Source organism: Macrosteles quadrilineatus, unplaced genomic scaffold (genome assembly GCF_028750875.1).
Source record: "Macrosteles quadrilineatus isolate MER2022 unplaced genomic scaffold, UCM_ALF_1.0 Scaffold_7__1_contigs__length_78375512, whole genome shotgun sequence".
Lineage (NCBI taxonomy): Eukaryota > Metazoa > Arthropoda > Insecta > Hemiptera > Cicadellidae > Macrosteles > Macrosteles quadrilineatus.
This window is the reverse complement of record NW_026542600.1, coordinates 60,758,026-60,777,936: the sequence shown is the minus strand read 5'-3', so window position 1 is coordinate 60,777,936 and position 19,911 is coordinate 60,758,026. Positions and strand designations below refer to the sequence as shown.

The 19,911-nt window shown below is 32.5% G+C and overlaps 1 protein-coding gene across 13 annotated transcripts in view; it reads right to left on the bottom strand.

The window, feature by feature from the left end:
- Positions 1–4,985: 4,985 nt before the first annotated feature.
- LOC128997732 (tropomodulin-like) overlaps positions 4,986–19,911 on the bottom strand; it is a 145,397-nt gene continuing 130,471 nt past the window's right edge. For 6 of the 13 annotated variants that reach the window (XR_008491132.1, XR_008491133.1, XR_008491135.1 and 3 more), the window contains 6 exons: positions 19,683–19,837; positions 17,742–17,838; positions 16,376–16,523; positions 14,186–14,313; positions 10,214–10,265; positions 5,871–5,947 (listed from right to left, as the gene is read on the bottom strand). Coding sequence is in view for 5 of the 13 variants with exons in the window: in XM_054423378.1 (XP_054279353.1) it covers positions 14,204–14,313; positions 16,376–16,523; positions 17,742–17,838; positions 19,683–19,837 (510 nt within the window). In the remaining 8 variants the exon portion in view is untranslated. Of the gene's footprint in view, positions 5,948–10,213; positions 10,266–12,396; positions 12,475–14,185; positions 14,314–16,375; positions 16,524–17,741; positions 17,839–19,682; positions 19,838–19,911 lie in introns of all 13 variants that reach the window. The other 7 variants (XR_008491130.1, XR_008491131.1, XM_054423378.1 and 4 more) reach the window with 7 other exon arrangements.

Genomic DNA, 19,911 nt, shown 5'->3' with positions numbered 1-19,911 from the left:
CGTTTTTACATCACGCAGGTAAATGTTGTGCAACGAGCGGAAGCGAGTTGCATAATTTACCGAAGTGATGTAAACACGCTCTTGCGTAACGTGTAACGTACAAGATTTTACCTGACCCGACAATATACAGGAGGTTACGAACAATATTTTTCATTATCCATTTCACTCATCTCCTAACAGTAACGTTTATTTACAAACAAAAGCTAGGTTAGGAAAATTCTTCAAAACATAACAATAAAATTCAAGTGCACAGCTGATTTCTAGCTGAATTGAACGTCGTTGGCTCCATAGAGGTATATTTTTTAAGTTAAGCACTCAATGTTATTTAAATGGGTTTCATTACATCACAGAGTGAGTTTTTTTCAACTTTACATCACTCGAGAAGTAACGAAGTTATATACATCACGCTTGGGATAGGGAAGTTTAACATGGTGGGTTAGGTAAAATATTTAAAACAATATTCAAAATACAGAGAATATTAAAATTTGCTCTAGGAGGATAAAATTGTATTTAATACACAGTTACACTCCCTACATATGGTAGTGTCTCATCTATATTGGTCTTCTAAAAAGCAGTGGCCGAAGTATAAGAACTAGTAAAACCTCCCTAAACCATCTAGCTTAGGATTCCCATGGAGAGTTACACACTGGATTTGTTAACTACATCAGAAGTGAGAAGACCACCCAACTGTCTAAATTTATTGGGACCAGATCCCATCTGGATGGGAACAAAATTGGATAATTGAATGCACTAGCAAGTAGCAACGGGTAAGCAGAATTTTATCTCCCTGGAATTTTACCCACAGACCAAATCAGATGTCCCAGATGTCGGCTGTGAACTTTTGAGTTGCACAACACGAGTTGAAAAAATTGAATTTGGAATTGAATGCATCTTTTCATAGTTGTAATTTAATCAGAAGAAATCAAATTATAAAGCCTAGAGTGTGCGGGCCACAATTTTTACCCCCATCATGTTCGTTAAGCTCAAAATACGGTCTGGATTTTTACCCCCTCACCAGATAGAATTTGGTGAGAGATATTTATTTTATACATAATGGACGTTTATAGAGAAATACCTTTGAACAGTTATACAGTGTGTAAATTAAGTATTGAAACAAATCTGTATTTTTAAAACCGAAATAGATAGAAATATTCTGTTTGTGGCAATACTTCTACTTGTTAACAAAGGTTTTGCAATTTTTTACATAAAAAATATTTTTTATCCCCCATAACAGAGTAGGGGGTAGGGCGTGACTTCTTTTTTAAGTTGAAATCAATCATCGGAAGGTAACTACTCCTTCTGACAGCAGTTCCCAAACCTTTCATTCTGGCAACCCAACATCATCTTTGATTTTTCATTTGCGACCCACTCATTAAATCATATTTATATTGATTATTTATTACTATTAATGTTATTATACATGATTTACTAAGAAACTCACAATAAAAATTGACTAGCCCATGCAATTGATAAAACTTTACTAGTCAAACGTTTTCCACCCATTATTTCTGTATTTAAATTCTAAATCTAAATATACCAAGGAGGATGGCCTCTCAAACCAAACATCGTTAAAAGCCCAATTTTTGGATACATGGAATGCAAGGTTGTATCCAATCAGAAGTAATAATCATGTACAAAAAACGTCCATGTACATTATGTTATGTTCTTTAAAAATGGTTCTAATAATATAACGCTTTTCGTGCCAAGTTGGCTTTGAAATAAAAAAAATACTTTTATTTACAAAAACAGTTTTATTTAATAAAAACTAAATGAATCAAAACGAAAAAACAAAGATAAAAAAAGTAAATGGATCCGATTAAATGTGTTCAATGAAAAGCGTTATAAGAGCACTTGTATACAGACATTTTGTGTGCACGATTATGACTTCTGACACAGAAAACATACTACTATAACCCAGAATGCCAACCGCATGATAAAAAGCGTACTTTGAGAGAGCTTTGCCTGTCAGTTCGTAGGCAGCGCCACCAGCATTGCTATGCTGAGTGCATAGTGCTTACTTGAAAACTCCATAAAATACTCCTCCAGCATTTCTTCAGGAATCATTTAAGTTTTTGGACAATTCCTAGCTTCCGTTCAAGCAATTATGTGGGGTGATTTTGAAAAACCTCTAACTTCAAGTAGCTTATTAGAACAACCCCCCCCCCTCCCAAAAAAAGGAGCCAACGTAAAGCTTTCAACAACAAAAGCTTCCTGGCAAATCTCTTTGGACTTTCAGTTACTGCGACTCGCACTTTTTCAACATTTGCTGGAGTACAAAGAGTTTTGCGGAACCTATCGATTATTTTTAAGGTTTAAGCGTTTATCCTAAATAATTTTACCCAGTTCACCATTGTTTCCCAATCTGGAACAGTGCCATGTTGACCAAGGATGGAATGTGGTCCAAACAATATCTGGGTTTTTGCACAAGAATCACTATTTTTTAAATAGGTTTCCACGTCAAAATCTCAGTGTTAATAGCCTCAGGAATAATATTTAATAAAATTACATAGTTTAATTGATGTTATAAGCACAGCTGATCATTTGTTGTTGCAACAATTAACATGTGACCGCTAAAACAAATTGTGGCGTTCTCATTGCCTCACCCTGTACAACTGGAGTCAAAATTTACTTACACATGTTACATCCTACATCCATGAAGTAACATCTTCATGGATGACTGAACAAAAAGCCATTACAACAATAAGGTTAAGCATAAGTTATGGTTACGTTATGTAGACGATGTGTTTTGCGTTTTACCTGTGGGAATTAGGATTAATAATTGGGCTCATTAAAAAGGCGAAACTAATCTGTATCGATGAACAGACTTTTGAGCAGGAGTTAATAACAATAAAAAAATGCTTACTCGATAGTGGGTATCCTCGTCAATTTATAAATAATAAAGCCCTAAGAAAAGTATCCATCTCTGATATAAGTTTACCACCAAAAAGGACAAACCTCTGGCCACAGTATGCGTCCCGTATATTAAAAACCTATCGGAGAAAATGAGGTGCGTGAATGCTAAGCAAAATATTAGGTCAGTCTTTGCCTAAAAAAATGTGATAAGAAGACACGTATCGAAGGTAAAACATCCTAATTGTGGCAATAAAAACAAAAAAGTAGTGTGTAAGGTCCCGTGCTTGTGTAACCGTAACTGTAGGTCAACATCAAGACCGGCTATTATACGTGTTCATGAACACATGAAAACAGTTTGATACAAGTGTAACCTACGGTTATAAAACATCGAAACAAGTTCATGATACATGGCATGGTATAAAGTGGGAAGAAAGTTGTATTCTATACAAGGAGCCTATAGATACATAGATTTTGTTCCATTTTCCCTAATGAGTGGCCATTTTGTAACAAGTGCTGAGTGAGATTTTTATCTTTTCGTTTTATTATCCTTCATTTAAATATTGTTTTTGAAACGTTTAATAAAGTTTTCAGTTTGTCCAATGTAAAAGCTATCACAATTGGTTCAATTTATTTTGTAGAACCCAAAGCGTCGGATTTGATACCATCTTCTATTTGTGGATGCAGTATTTCATCCAGAGGTGTTCTGAGTTCTGAAGGCTATTGATGAACCATATTCCTTGGGTTTGATAGCAACCCTTTGTGTCCTGGTTCCCGTATGACTAGCAGAATATTAGATGTTCTCCTCTTTTATTTCTTCCAGCTTTTTCCTGCTGTTAAGCTTTTTCTGGCATCAATTTTTATTTTGTCTTTCTTGCGATGTCTTCTATTGTGTAGATATCAGTTAACTGTGCAATCTTCTTTATGGTATTTAATTCTTTTTTCCCCATTGGCTTCACTCTGTAGGATTTTGTATGCTTTGGTAGAACACGGATCTAAAGGCTGCAGTCTTTCGGATTGTTGGATGAATATAATTGCTGCTAGTCGTTGTGTCCGTTTGCATGGGTTTGCTGCAGATTTCAAAGCCGATCTAGTCGTCTTTCTCTCTAGTATGAGATCCAAGAAATTGATCTTGTAATTTTCTTCGTTTTAGTAAAAGCGAGATTGGATGTTGGCGGTTGAATGTCTGCATCATTGTTTTGTGGTCATTCTTCTGGGTTTGTCTGAATATAACAAGAATGTGTTGTCTACATATCTACATACTTCACATATCTACTTTGCATCACGACTATTTTAGGTTTTCTAGTATTTCTTTTTTATGATGTAAAAATAGTTCTAATAAAATTCCTGAAAGTAGACTTTACAAAGCCAAATGATTTGTTTGGTGATGAACCAATGCAGATCAAGAAGTTTTAGGTTTGTCAAGAACCGACACACGTCTGGCGCGAGTTATTAGTTCTTACCCGGATCTGACAATGGCATTGGCACCGAAATGCGCATAATCCAGTAGGACAAACTTGGACCACAAGGGGAAAATGAGGTATTTTAACTTTCTAATTGAATTATTCAATTTCTATGACACCAACACTCCAGGGTGTGTCCTTATTTTAAGGTAAAGATAAGATGAATAATGAGAGAGAGCATTGTTTCTTTTTTAGCTAGGATTATTTATCAAAAGCCCAATTATTGTGAGCATTGGTTCCATAAAAAAGATTTCATCCATTCAGGATCAAACCAACTGACCAGTAAAAACAGCTATTTCATAAGTTGTTGATCTGTAGCCTACAGTCTTTCAGCCTCTCTTACAACCTATGTCTGCAGCAAGGATTTTCCCAATATTAATTTAAGATAGAGTACTTTTGTTCAATTTTATAAAAAAGGAAAAGTTAATCATAGTAGTACGAGTAGCTATCGACCACCAATCAAAAATAAACCAAGCAATACACATTTAAATAAATTATAAGGCATGGGTTGCTTGTAGGTTTCAATGCTAACTTTCTAACTTTTATCAAAAGGACTAAACATTTTTTAATAATTTTATAGGTACCGTAGATGTATATATTTTTCTCATGTTTCAATTGAGAAAGGCAATGAATTATAACTGTAAATGACACGGGAATGAAAGAACAAGATGGTAAGACATGACTATATATTTAACATAATAAGTGAACTTTATGCCCTAGTACAAAGATGTGCATCTACTGACGTGCCTTAGCAAAGGTTTACGCTGTAAAAAAGATATCATCGAAACTCAATGTACAATAAATTCGCATTATGGATTGCATATTAAATAGATAAAAAATGAAGAAACTATTTGATAAAATAAACTATAATACAATTTTTATCTCGTACAACTGGTACAACTCATTTATACAAATTAACAGTGATTTTTCAAGCAATAAATCTTTCTTCCGTATCGAAAAATAATCTACATCGTAACATGGGTATTAAACCATCACAATGAATTTAACCTAAATGACTCAACTATAAATAAATGTCACAGAAATGAAATATACTTACAAATACTCTTATAATATACAATATGAATATACAATGTCAAAATATTTTAAACTGACAGAAACACCTAGAATTAGGTATTCCGATGCATAAATGTTTTGATTATTAGAATGTTCGTAGAGCAGAGAACACTGGCTTTCACCAACATAGGCGTTCACATCGACTCGGCAGCGGGCAATCTCATACTAAAGCACCCCCTTGTGTAACGTTACGACAAGCAATATACTAACCCAAAAAAGGATTTAAACACCAATAATGGTCGTTTAATCGAACCAAACTAAAAGCAAATGTAAAAAGACAAATTAAGGTAGACTCGAAATTTAATAACAATTAAATTTGAACTTGTTCCAATTGTTAGTGAATAAAACCTTAGATTAAATAAATACACCCGAGGCGAGACCTCATCTCTAACTACAAAAGCCAAACAAGGAGATGTTCAGATTGGGAGGACTGGCAGTAAAAAAAACACTTGTAGCAAAGCTAAATGGCGACTACGAAGGGCGATGAAGACGAGTTCAGCGTGAGAAATACCCGCAGAACGAGTTGCGAGAAAAGTGACCAAGCCGACGCAAACGACCTGCTGACAGAAGTAATTTAAGATTAGATATATTGATTAACGGTCTTACATAATCAGAATGTTAGTAATTATTGCATTATTGAGAGTGAAATTGAAAAATGCAAATAAAATAAGTATAAAAAACATGACACTTATATTTTAATTAGCAACAAACGAGCAATGTAAAAAACCCTATTCTCGTTAAAATTATATAGAATCTGGTTTTAAAATTTGTACTATAGTTGTGTTGCATACATATTTATTTTTAAATCAGGGCAGATGTGTAAATATGAGTATATTGTAGTAGTGTATTGAAATTTAAATAATTTACTATAAAATAGTTAGTATATTGGGAGATGTCTTAATAAACTTGAAACTATAGTTTAATTTATGTAGTGGTTACAATACACGACAAAATTTACACACAAATCTTGAATTCGTTTACACAATGTTATTGGTATTTTAGTGTCTTGTTTCAGATCAACAATCAAATTAAAGAAAAAGGAATAGTAAACTAAAATTAATCTAATCCATCCATGTGGTTAGGCTCAAGACAAGGTAATTAATTCTCCAGTTGAGCACAATATGATTAAATGATATTCTTAGGACCAAAGTATATTTATTTGATCATCAGAAAAACATGTGGTTCAAAATCCAACAGCATTAATTGATTAATTTATTTAAGAGATACAATTAACTGGTTGACAACAACAAAAATGTGGGATAAATATTAAATCTATCATTTGGATGGGTATTTTGATTGCCAGCCACTAATGCACATTGAATAATCATAGTTAGTTTTATAAACATATGGTAAAACGTAAACAACTTTATTAGCACTTACAATAAACTCCCAATTATCCACGATAGTGAGTAGCTGAGTGATTGTGGATAATGCAAACATAACCTAAAATGCCCCGGAAATAAAGAACATTGATTTTAATTTTTAATGCATAGTTAAGCTTCAATCCTTCAATACAGGTTTAGCTAACAATACATGTTCTAAATAATGCAGTGTAGCTACATTGAAGCATTGTTTCACTTTAACGACCATTAACAAAAGAAAATATATGGGATATTCCTATGAAATAGACTAGTAATAACAAAGATTGAAATACACACAAAATGTAATTTATAAATTCATCAGTGTTCAATGCAGTAAAAAATGGCCACTCTATTTCAACTGTGATGATGGGCTAAAAATCTTGTTTGTAATTAAACATAAAAATGTGAAATGCACATTCAACTTGTGTACTAAATTTATTTTTATTTTTTGCAAAAGTGGGTTTCGTCCATGGAGGCTAGCGGCCATCTTGGACAATTTCAAACAGCTGCTGAAGAGTTATTTACCACCCAAAAATATTTTTTGAAACGCCAAAGTGGTTATAATTTAAATATCTAGGACACTGTGAGATAAGAAATTTTCGATGTAGTTTAGAATTGTTTTCCAAGGGAGTCCATGGAAGCTAACGGCCATCTTGGATTTGTCCGCCATAAGAGCAATGTTAATTTTGTCAATTTCAAACAGCCGCTTTAGAGTTTATTTATTTACCATTAGATTGTAATGTAAATATCTAGTGCACTGTGAGATTTGTAGTTTTTTTACTGTTTAATGAGTTAGTATATCTGAGCTCCAAGAACTCTTAATCTACTAGTGGATAATCAGGAGTCTACTGTACACATACATTTTAAAACCTTAACTTAATCATTAATCTCAAAGCATAGAGTGCAGAAATAATATATTTGATGGACTGTGTGATGTGCTTCCCAAGATGTTTCCCAAACATGCTGACACATACAACTGTAGCCATACCTGTTAATGCTCCACTTCAGTCTGTAAAATATCAAACAGTTTTGCAAGCTACCAAATGACAAATCATAAGCGTAAACCAATGTACCATCGAGTAGTTTACCCTAGATAGTAAGAACAAGCAGAACTTATTTACTTAGCAGCTCGTTTGAATGAAATAATGTCCAGTACATCCTTAACCCTTTCCACTCCTTGTGCTCAGTCCTTTTTCCAAACCAATTACACTAAATTGTAAGATAGGAAAGTATATTGGACAATTGATACCTACTTGTTCAAACTTGAAAGTAGCCTTTATGCCTTTAAGCCTTTATGGCACTTAGATTCATTAAAAGTAAAATTGAGTATAACATTTGAAGTATTTATTTTATTACTTGGATCGGTTGCACAAATTTAAAGTATAGAATTATTGTTTTTCAATATGACATTATTCACAATAATTGAAGGACAAAGAGCAGAAAGAGTTGAACAGCCTAAAGCCTAAGGCCTACCTGATAGTCAAGAGTAACGGATGAGGATGACAGCCAAGGAAGAAGCCAAGCGTTAATTACAAGTCCTTACTAAGAAAGCATGCGGTAGTCAAGACACAGGACAGAACAAAAAGGAAGCAAATGTAAGCAATAACTAGAGAAATTACTCGCAAAGAGGATGAAGAGGTTCTCTAGTTACTTCAGATAGTATTTTGAGTATTTCCTTGGATAAGATACTCAATAAATTATTATAATAGTTTATGTAGTAAACTTGGTAAGGACATGCATATCAATAAACTGATCCTAAAAATTCAAAGGTCTGCAACCTTTTTTTAATTCAAGGGCCACATGGTCAATTTTTGAAGGAAAGGCAGGCCAGAACGTTATAATTTCAGTGCAGAAAGATAGCCCCCCCCCCCCCAAATAGCCAACGACGAGGTAGTTTTATAATTAAGAGTTCAGTGGTGATTTTCTTGGTGATTTTTTAAATTCTCATATATATGACTTTTGATCCACAAAAATTGTTAACGTTTTTGTGTGAATGATTATGTGACCAACAAAGCAATTGACCTACCTCACATAATATGTTTACAGTTATATAAATAAATTGTTAACAGAAATAGGATTATGATTATTTGAATTATTAAGAAAGTTAATTGGACTTGATTAAACTTCTAAACTAAAATTAATTTTAGTTTAGAAGTTTAATTAAAGGTTTTTAATTGGAAAAGTTTTTTAGTAATATTTGACAATTTCTACAGTCCAGTGTCGTATAGAAAAACTTTGGAAAAGTTATTAAGTTGTTTCTCAAAAACCACAAATTCAAACTTCCATTGCAGAATAAGAGCTTACATAGATGTTATTTTAATGACTATGTACTATTACTCTTGGACATTTAATGAAGATTCTGAAAATTACAATAAATTAATTTGAAATCAAAACAATGTTTAGTGCACTTATGGAAATTTAATGTAAGCAAATACAAATATTTAAAAACAATTTTTAATTTGTCTGCTATTCCCTACAAGGGCATGGAAACCTAAATTGGTGCCATTTTGCCACCAAAACCTAGTAGCTTAACACATAATTTTTTTTAAACACTAGCTTTGTTCCACCCCAAATATTATTTTAAACATTATTTGTTTTTTCCGTTTGACTTATCAACTCTTTTAATTTAACCATAACCACACAAATGTATTTGCTATTGAATTAACCTCTTGCTCTCTAGAAGTATATTTGTTGGTAACATTACCATCTACTATCAGTGCTTACTTCAAAGTTCCCTTATTATAAGGGAGTTGTCTTATTTAAATAAATCAGCTGATTACCAATGAAAATCAATGACATTGCATAGTATAAATTTGCAAACAATAGAACACTCCTTTGAATTGCCAAAGTAAATTTGATACACCTTTTATGGAGCTTCAAATGGTAATCTTTCAATTACCTATAAAGGCTTTAATTAATAAAACTATTTTTAGTATAAATAAATAGAACACTTTAAGAATAAAAATTTGGTTTATATTTTGTTTATGAAAGTCATACAGTAATTCAATAGATTAAAAATCAATGTATTTTGACAAACGAACAAGCAAGCAATAAAACAATTATTAAATCACCATAATTAGTAACATATTGTGTGGTTTGAATGAAATTAACTATGCTCTTTTTAAATTAACCAAACATTTGATACTAAACTAATTACCAAGCCTCAAGCCACAAAGATTATGTTTTCTCTCTTATTCAACGTAATTAACTTGGTTTAAAATACCATTCAAAATACATATATTATGATGAATTTAGTTTTGACAAAAATCATAATAATTACATTTTAACTTAGCACTATTATAAGGCTTATACTTAATGAATACCTTATATTAACATAGTTTGAAGTGTTAAAAACAGCACAAATACCTGGCACCATGAATCACAAGTGCATTTAGAAAGCAGAAATAAGCGTTAAACTCAAGAAGCTAGGAGAGTAAAAATAAAATTCATGAAAATGAGGAGTACCTATTGGACCTAGCCTAGGACGTGGATGTTTCCTTCCGACTCTGACGGCGTACTGCAAACACAGACCAAAACAATCAGTGCTACCAACAAACACAACAACAAGTACTGCCAACTTAATAAATCTAATATGTACAATCTAATTGGCTGATCAAAAACATTTTTCTCGGTTGAAAGAAATAGGAAATAGGTTACTTTAATATTCAAGTTGGCAGCACTTGAGAAAAGACAAAGGGAGAAAACTGCAAAACATGCAACTTGCTGAAAAAAGACAAAACACATTATTATTCATCAAAAATCCTCATCAAAAGAGATTTGTTCTAAAAATCTTTGACATGCGGTGTAGATCCGTGGCCCACACAAACTGGAACGATCGAACGACCAATTTCATAGGGTGGGGATGTGACATGTAAGTAGCGAAGCAGCGTTAACGCACCTCACATTACTTCTTACATGCTATACTCAGTTCGCTTTGTTGGAAATTTGCCAGCTAAATAAAATTATTTGTTAAATAAGGCGAAGAAGTTGTTTTGAAAGAATCATGCCAAGTGAAATCGTTGAAAATGTGTACCGTGACCGTGACGTAGTGTGGGGGTGGTGAGTTGTGTGTGGACCGCGAATCTTCACTACCAACACATTAATAGATTAGTACAGTAAACAAACCACAAGAAATAACACAATGAATAAAATCGTCACAGAAGGGAAATAAGCTGTTTATTTTTATTTGTAAACTACGAGATCAATTTGTTTGAGCATCTAAATCCCATTTTTGAATTTAAGAGTCTTAAAGGAACCTAGTTAATAATTTCTATATATTTTCTGTCATACTGCAGCAAGAAAAGAGCTGTTTTAAATTTCCTAGGAGGAAAAGGAATCATCCGGAGTTGAGGATCAGCCGTACATTTTTATAGCTTTAAAATTCTTCTGCTTAAAAATACTAGTCCCTAATAACAAAATTATCTTCGTATCGTTATTAAGTTTGGCTTCTGTTTATTGTCCTATCTTATCGTATCTTTATATCCCTTTTTTAAATTTTTACAAATTGATACCAAAACAAATTACAATAATTAAATATGAATGAACTACTGCGTTGGTAGGGTAATAAATATTCATCTAAATAGCAATAGCATCTGTTTGAATATACAAGACAAAACAAGAAACTATTTTGAAGCTAATCAATAGAGGTAAACTATGTACTCAATTTACATTTTGTGAATTATTTAGACTACAGAATAATGCAGGATGACAAAAAATATAGTTCATCACACAGACTGAAAGTGTATTTCTGACCCTTGCTCATTTTTCAACCTTTGCATTGTCATTAAACTTGAGCTTCCCACTTTAGACCCTAAAGATGAAATTTATTATTAATAAATCATAATATGATTCAAACACAATACATAATAAAAATAATCAAATTACAGAAAGAATTTCTTGGGGTTTTAAAACTATCATGTAGTAACTACAAAAGTATAAAGATTCAATTTCATAATATGCACTGTATACACAACTGAAGTGTTAGTGGGCTACTGAAACAAAACAAAATCAATACAGTATTAGTACAACAAACATCTATAAAGTTACAATGTTAAAATATAACACTGTTAATTGTATGCACACAGATGAATAAACACAATTAAGTATAACGCAGTAAGATGAAGATGAAGCCATTTCCAAGCATTTCATAATCGTTAGTACTGTATTTCATCTATGCATTACAATGTAAATGGCATTGATATTATAACGAGTTTCATTGCCTTAGTAATTTCTTTGACAAGAACAAAAAATCAATAGGGTAAATGATATTGAAATTATTGAATGCAGAAAAACATATTTTAAAAATATATTCATAAGCATATTAGGTATACTAATTAAATTTCCAGTTAAAATCAGGTTAAATAAAATAAAACTTCAATTAAAATTGGTACTGATTAGTTTCCCTTTAATACTTAAAAAAATATTTACTAACAATTAAAAAAACGACATTCAGATGTGTTGAACATTTTAAGAAAACCCCAAAAAATTGGGATTTCTAAAAAAATGTGTTCATTATGTCGAATACAAAATTGAAAGTTTTTACCAGTAAAAGTATTCGTAGTAAAGTGAATTAGAAAAGCAGTTACAGTTTAAGCCTATTAATTTAGAAGCAGCTTAGAGAGAGATAGAAGACAACGCGATCACGGTACCTGCCTAATTGAACATCGTTTTCCTGTTGAGATGGTTAAAGAACCTAAACTGCAGTCGCAGCGTAAAGTCCTTGCGTACTGTCACAAAACACAAACATCTCACAAACTCGCCTGATTGCAACTAACCCCTGTCATGTTGTCTTTTCTGATGCCACAAAAGACTCAAACACATTGTCAATTGATGACTTAAGATATTCTTCAATAAACCTATTATTACCTACATATGATTTATAAATATTGTAAGATTTATTGGTTAACTTTTTTACCCTTTCAACAGAGAAATTATAATTTAAAAGACTCTTATTTATTGGGGGTTACCTTTAAATTTGTATTAATTTTAGTGTATTATCATGTTATTTCAGTTATTTTTTATTCAATCTGTTGTTCGAAATTATGATTTAAATAGGTATTGTCTGTTTTACCAAGCAAAAGGACCCATCCTGAATGTTTAATTATATACAAGTTTAATGCGTGGTATGAGCAGATTTAGACAATTTTATTTGATTTTTGATTTTAGCTGATTTATATTTTTGTCATGTGTCTTGGTTGTTTGTGGCAGGTTCTTGGATATCAAATATTTTTCTCTGTTCTTTACATGAAATCACTTGATGCAGCACCAAGAATAGTTTCTTGTTGAAGTTTTGTTTAAATAAAGGCTCTACACCAGATTTTTAAATTGTAGAATATAAGGGATAACAGCTAGCCCTTTTATTCTAAAAATTCATCAGATGTGAAAAATAATTTACATTAAAAAAGACTTTAAATTCAAACTATAAAAAAATATGTATATAAACAAAAAAAATTTCATTATTTTTTATCGACAAACTACAGATTTTGATTGTTTCTTTTACTTTATGGCTAACTGAACAACAGTGTGACTATTTAGAAGTATTGTCAGATCTCCTTGGGATTGAGATAGCCTATTTGCCAAAATATCTGTAAATTTACAAAAATGTACTGTTTATATAAACAATTTTATGGTCAAAAATGTTTAACGTATCTTTTTGAATTTATTTTTAAAATTTCAAAGGTGGCATTATTATTGAAGTTAATTGTTTAAGTGTATATAAATTGGCTCAATACTACTGAAAATAATTTTTTGTGGTGTAATTGCTCCAGGGAGTAAGTAGCACATAATGAGATATTGTGTAAAATTCTTGTACGGTTATAATGGGCGAGTTTTGGCAACAAATAAGACAACTGTGACAGAAAGCATTGGGATTTCTACAGAAAGAAATGCAAAGAATTAAAAAGCACTGGTAGCACTGAGTTTGGGCTGCTAGGATAGGTGGGTACTAAATTATTGCTACCACAAATCTATCATCCTAACACTTAAACAACAATATACACAGGTTTGCAATCTCTCACTACTACGCTAAAGCAGACATTTGAAATTTAGAAAAATCCACCTCTAGTTACAAAACAATTGTTTTGGAGTACTCAAAACACTTTTAAAAAGTTTCGTGTAGGGAACTTTAAGTTTCTCTAAAATATGCTTTAAAATGGTCTCAAAAGATATAAAACTTTATAAAAAGATTAAATTTACATAATTTAAACAAATGTCAATATTACACTTGTCCGGACAAACAACTGTCAGGGTAGAGGATAGGTTCAAAGGAAGAAATAAAGAGGCAAAATATTATGCAGCACAAACGAGCAAAGATAATGTCCAAACAACGAGCAATGAGCAATGCTGGTAAAGTCCGTTGTTGTAAAATGTCTGCCTTAGTCTTGTACTGAGTTAGGCTTCTGTCCTGTAGAGTGTGTCGCAACAATTGTGTTCACTCACTGACGTCTTGGTCATCGGTCACTCGCGCCCCATGATGCGTACTGAGCCGTCCTTACGTCTCGTCAGGCTAAAACTCGCCTCTGTGCTGGCGCTTCCTCTTTTAGGCACCACTATTTTCAGCCGATACTCTAAAGGGAACGGGCGGGAATACAGCTTAGCAGTTATTACAACTATGGTTATGTTTATTTAGTTTATCACATTTTAGCTTTCACTTTTATTTTGTTGTAGATGAAAGCAAGCAAAGCATTATTTGGTTCAAATTTTCAAGGAATTTGGGTCAGAGAGGTTTCATTTATTTGACTGATATTTATATACCAATATTTCATCTATTGTATTATTAGAATATTTACATCATAAGAAACCAATGTTAGATTAAGACTGATAACATTTTATTTTTAATTTTATTACTTTATTTTAACTGATTTAGAATAGGCCTAATAAAAACTGCCCTCAATTGAGATGGAAACAAAGCTAAAAATTTGAAACAAAATAATCATGAAAGCTCATTTAGACACTAAAAAGCTCTGAAAAGATGAGAATTTCCAAGCAAAATTACCACTAGTAACATAGATTAGAGATTGTAGACAACCATAAAGTAGTATAATTTAACTTTGAAATATCCACAGAATTAATTTTGTTAGTTTAATATTTACCTACTATTAACTTTTCTTACTTTATAAAAGTTGTTTCTACTCAACTAAACATTGAAGCAACTATCATTTATCAGGGCTTTGAACCACTTTAAACATTTAACAACAAGTATTTTCTAAATTTCTAAACACATCATATTTTTAATTACATTTCTAGAGGTTATATTAAATGACTATTTTTTATGAAAAGTACTAGGTTACTATTTCAATAAGACAAATATTAGTTAAAATTATTTATTATAATAAAATAGAGTTTAATTTTATATTATCACTTTGGGGAATAGGATTTAAAGGAGAGGATAAAAACTGTTAGAAAAATGTTGAAAATTAGCTGACTCAAAACAGGACAACTAGACGTTGACATCTACATCTACTGAAGACGAATGCAGCCATGCTCTATAAGCGCGAAAACCAAGGGAAAAAGAGGAGAGGCATGAGGAGGTAGGAGGGAGGAGGCGTGGACTACTCCTCTCTCTCTGTAAATAACAGGTTTAGAAAACCAAAACTTGAACGTGAGACACCACTGAAAGCAGCTCAGAACAACACATGGTGGCAACATGATATACTTTACCTAACTAAAACAGTAGACGGGAATCTTGAGGATGGTACATAAATATGGGGTATGAAAATTAAGTCAGTAAACACTTCAACGAAGTAGTTTACATAATGTAATCGGACTATAATTTGACATTTTATGGATTTGTAAATCACTATCTGAGTACAAAATTACTTGTTACTTCCATGGTGAAGCATATCATGATAACATTTAGTCTAATCCTCAATATCTTTACCTACACTTCAGGATATATTTTTTACACAAAGGAGAGTTTATGTATAACTCCAAACTATAGGGTAGGAGATCTACTTGTGTACAGTACAGATAATACGAGGGGAAAATGCATAACCTTGTGTATAGTTACCTCAACCTAGCATTGGATGGTACCTCTATTTTAACTGACGATGACTTTGACTTAAAAACTACAGCTGAAATAGAAATAAGATTATTTGTCACCACTCGGTAATATGTGTTTAATATCTAGGAGACATCTGAAATCGGTTAGGCAACAAAATAAATATTGAGAACTATGTTGTTTTATCTGTGAAAGGCTAAAATGATAAAACTTAAGGAAGACAATTATAGTTGTATTTCAAGAAAAGATAGAAGTCAGGGTAATAGTGGAGAAATATTTCAAATTTGCTGTAAAAAGATAAACAAACATAATAAGTTTAGAGTTTTTGTGACCTCCATAGAGCGTGAAATTCTTTTTTCTTGAGGGTACAGCGACACTTGACCTAAACCAGATGAAAATATCTACAATGAAAAACAACTTGCATGCATATGATGGCAGTCATTTGTATATTTCATTTACCAAAGTTTCCAGTGGTTACCACAGTTTAACTTAAAAAGCGGTTCAATGAAGATAAATTACAAGTAAGTTGTTTTTCATCTTGATATATATCATTACTTGTAAAAAAGAATGATATTTAGAATGATATTACATGACAGATAGATGAGTAATTATACAAAGCAGATACTTACTCCTATCAATGTTGCGTTGTAGATGTGAAGCGATGCGATGCCTAGCATCATTGTACTCGAGATGGAGTCCTAGCCTCAACAAAGTCTGGTTCTGCTCCACCAGGTTCGTAATCTCCATCTCTATCTTATTACCCAGCACCGTTGATCTCTGAAATTGTATATATTATGATGTAGATATCATTGGTTGGTTTATTTTTAGTAGGCCTGTAAATAGTTTTATCATAAAAATAACTATAATTCTTGTTAGAAGGCTTGTACCTCCATGGGAGTAAATCAAACAAAAAACTGGTTGATGAGTGCAACTGAATGGCTTATACTATCTTAGTGTTAGTACAGACGATCAGAAACGTTTTGGAGTGGAGGTTCATTCATTGTCACGACATAAATCTTTCACGTCTTGGTGCACAATCAATACTCAGGTCTGGGGAAAGTTGCCAACTATTGACTTGTCCCCGCCTAGAAACTAATGTTCCATGTTCCTTGTCTAATAAGGGTCTAGTCTAAAATGTCACGGAAAGACATATGTGTCAGCTTTTTCCAAACCTTCCCTGTTAATTTTTGTTCGTAATGGATTTAAATTGGCTGAATAGAAGTAACAATGCAAGATACTATGTCCTCAATTAAAGAGATCAGTTTGCCAAAGGTGAAATTACAAATTCCCATGATACGTAATTGTCCTTAGAACTGTGTCAGGTCATTAGTATGCAACCACATCATCAATGTTAATACATTGTGGTATGTCAATAGATTCTTTAAAAGACAGTCACAGTCACAATAATTAATTTTTTGTCATGTTGAAAAATAATAAAAATGCAATAAAATTATAATGAAAATATTTAAGATTTTTTAAGTAAATGGAGAATCCCTTATTTTATCAAGCGCTAAATAATCTATATCTGCAGTGTAAGACTAAATTGCTTACGTAATACGATCACAGCTCAATACATTTTTTTTATTGAGCTGTGATGGGATTACGTAAGAAATATAGTCTTACATTAAGTCCAACAGCTCAGGGGCTACACACATGGATTTTAATAATATCTGCAGTTACCAAACTACGAGTCGTAACCTACTATTGGGTTGAGAAAGAAATTTAATGGGTTGTGGGAAAAGGCCAGAATTAAACATCAAACTCTTTCTCCACTGTAAACAACCTAAACACATTTCATGCTCCATGTTTTATTTTAAATTTAAAAGACATAATTAAAAATCCATATTTATATTCAATATTTTTAGGTTCAAGCCTAAAAAAATATCCAGGCACTATGCCACTACATATCAAATAATATCACACTGTAGACAAATTGTCAAGACTTTATGTGAAATGACTACAAACTCTTTTGTAATATATTTTAACAAAGCTTACCTGGTTTGAGGCTCTGAACTCTTCAATTGATTGTTGTTTGAGCAAGGACTTTACCAAGCGAACAATCACATTGGGGCTAACGAAGTTGGTTTCAAGACTGAAAATAAAACAAATTATTAAAAATTAAAATTAAAAATTGAAATTGAATAGGCTGCTATGCAGGTTGCACCTCATTTTGCAACTAAAAATTGTAATTTCAACTATTTTTCTTTTTTTGATCTATTTTAATTTGGCGTCGTTTGATAGGAAATGTTAGATATCACAGTGTTCCTGATATCGTAAATCAGCCAGAAATTTTAGTAATTTAAATTATAAAAATTAAATGGCCGCCATATTTAAATTTTAAATTGGACAGAGTTATTATATTATTTTTAATAACTTCTTGATAAGCATTGTACATGTTATTAAATTACCTGAAAATACAAAAAAGGTCTAATAACCCTTGTAATACTATATTTACACTTATAGGCCTACTGTTGACTCACAAGATGGTAAATATATATAAAAGATGGTAAGTGGTGATCGATTTCGGTTGGACACTCCAACCATCACCCCCACCCCCACCCAATAGGGGAATTGTAAGAACCATGACGGCGTCCCAACTTGTATACTACAGTAGAACTCCAATTATCCGAATCAATTGGGACCAGACCCCATTAAGATGATCAACAATTTATATAGTTGGACTTTTACTGAAATTCAGAGTCTTTTAAGGAAAATACGCTGAGCCATGAAAATTTATGCTTTCACCACAATCGCAAAGTAGAATCATAATATTTATAATTTTGACAGGAGCGTGAAAATCAATGACAATTTTTCCGTGACCGCGTGAGACGATGATGGTGTCCATACAACCGTAGGAGATATTTATAATTTGGCCGCGATCGCGAAAAACTATGACGATGTTACCGTAACCGCGGGAGAGCTTGAATAAACGTAAAATATTGGATGGGTCATTCTGTGACCGTAAGGACCCTGATCGGCCATAAAATGACCAATCAGCAGTTCTAGGGTCATAATATACTTGTTAAAGAATAACTTACAGGTGAAAAGTATGTATAAAGTTACTAATTCTCAATTCCACATATTCTCGGCTTTGGAATCGGATTTGAGAATCGACCCCTCAAAGTCGTTTCCGATATACAAATACCAGACACACATCTGTGGAGATCGCACGATCAGAAAATTACCAGTATTACCGCGATCACGGAAGACGACGACAGTGAAGTTTCCGTGACCGTGGGAGATGTTCATGATTTTGCCGCAATTGTTAAAGACGATGATGACTGAGGAGACAATGTTGATGTCTACACGACAGTGTTAAACGTTTTTAACATATTAGAATCACAATCGAGAATTGAGAATCGATTTCAAAGAATTGGAATGAGAATCAAACATTTCTGGAATGGACCCATCATTGGCAGGAAGAAAATAGATTCATGCTTTCTAAAAAATCAGTTTTAGTTCACAACAATCAAAAATGTATGCTACTAATACGACATTAAAAATTATAATTTTTATTAATTTCACAATTCCTGAGCTAGGATAACAATTTATGTCTAGCTTACTGAATGTATGTGGGTCTAAGAAGCAAATTAGTTCCAAGAGTAGTCAAATGAGCTATTTCCACTCTTGTATTTGGAAAGTAGGGTAACTGAATAGCTAAATGTTTTGTTAGATTTGTGATGTGTTTTGTTAGACCACGTATCAACACTATTATTTAATGCACAAGTTAATAAACAATCTTGCATGATTCAATCAGCAATCACATGCAATTATCTCATGGAAAACAACTTGTTATCAAAATTACTTCTTTTTAATGTTTAAGCTATAATTCTAAGGAGTGTTATCATAAAAGCAGGTCACTACTAGTCTCAGTCTGGTACCTAATCAATGTTTGACTGTTAATAGTTAATGTTTGATAGAGTACCAAGAACTCACTTGATGACTCTGAGTGTGTTGTTCTTCTCCAGAGCATCAGCCAGTTTGAGAGCAAGCCTATCAGTGAGGCCTACGTTGGTGAGACTGAGAGTCTCCAAGTGTGTGTTGTCAGGCAACGCTGCAAACAGTTGCTCAAACTTCTCATCTGCGATGTTCTGCAATAGACAATATCTATTAGATGATCCTTACATTGGCATATTTTACTGTTCCTTTGTTGTTTGATTTTAAA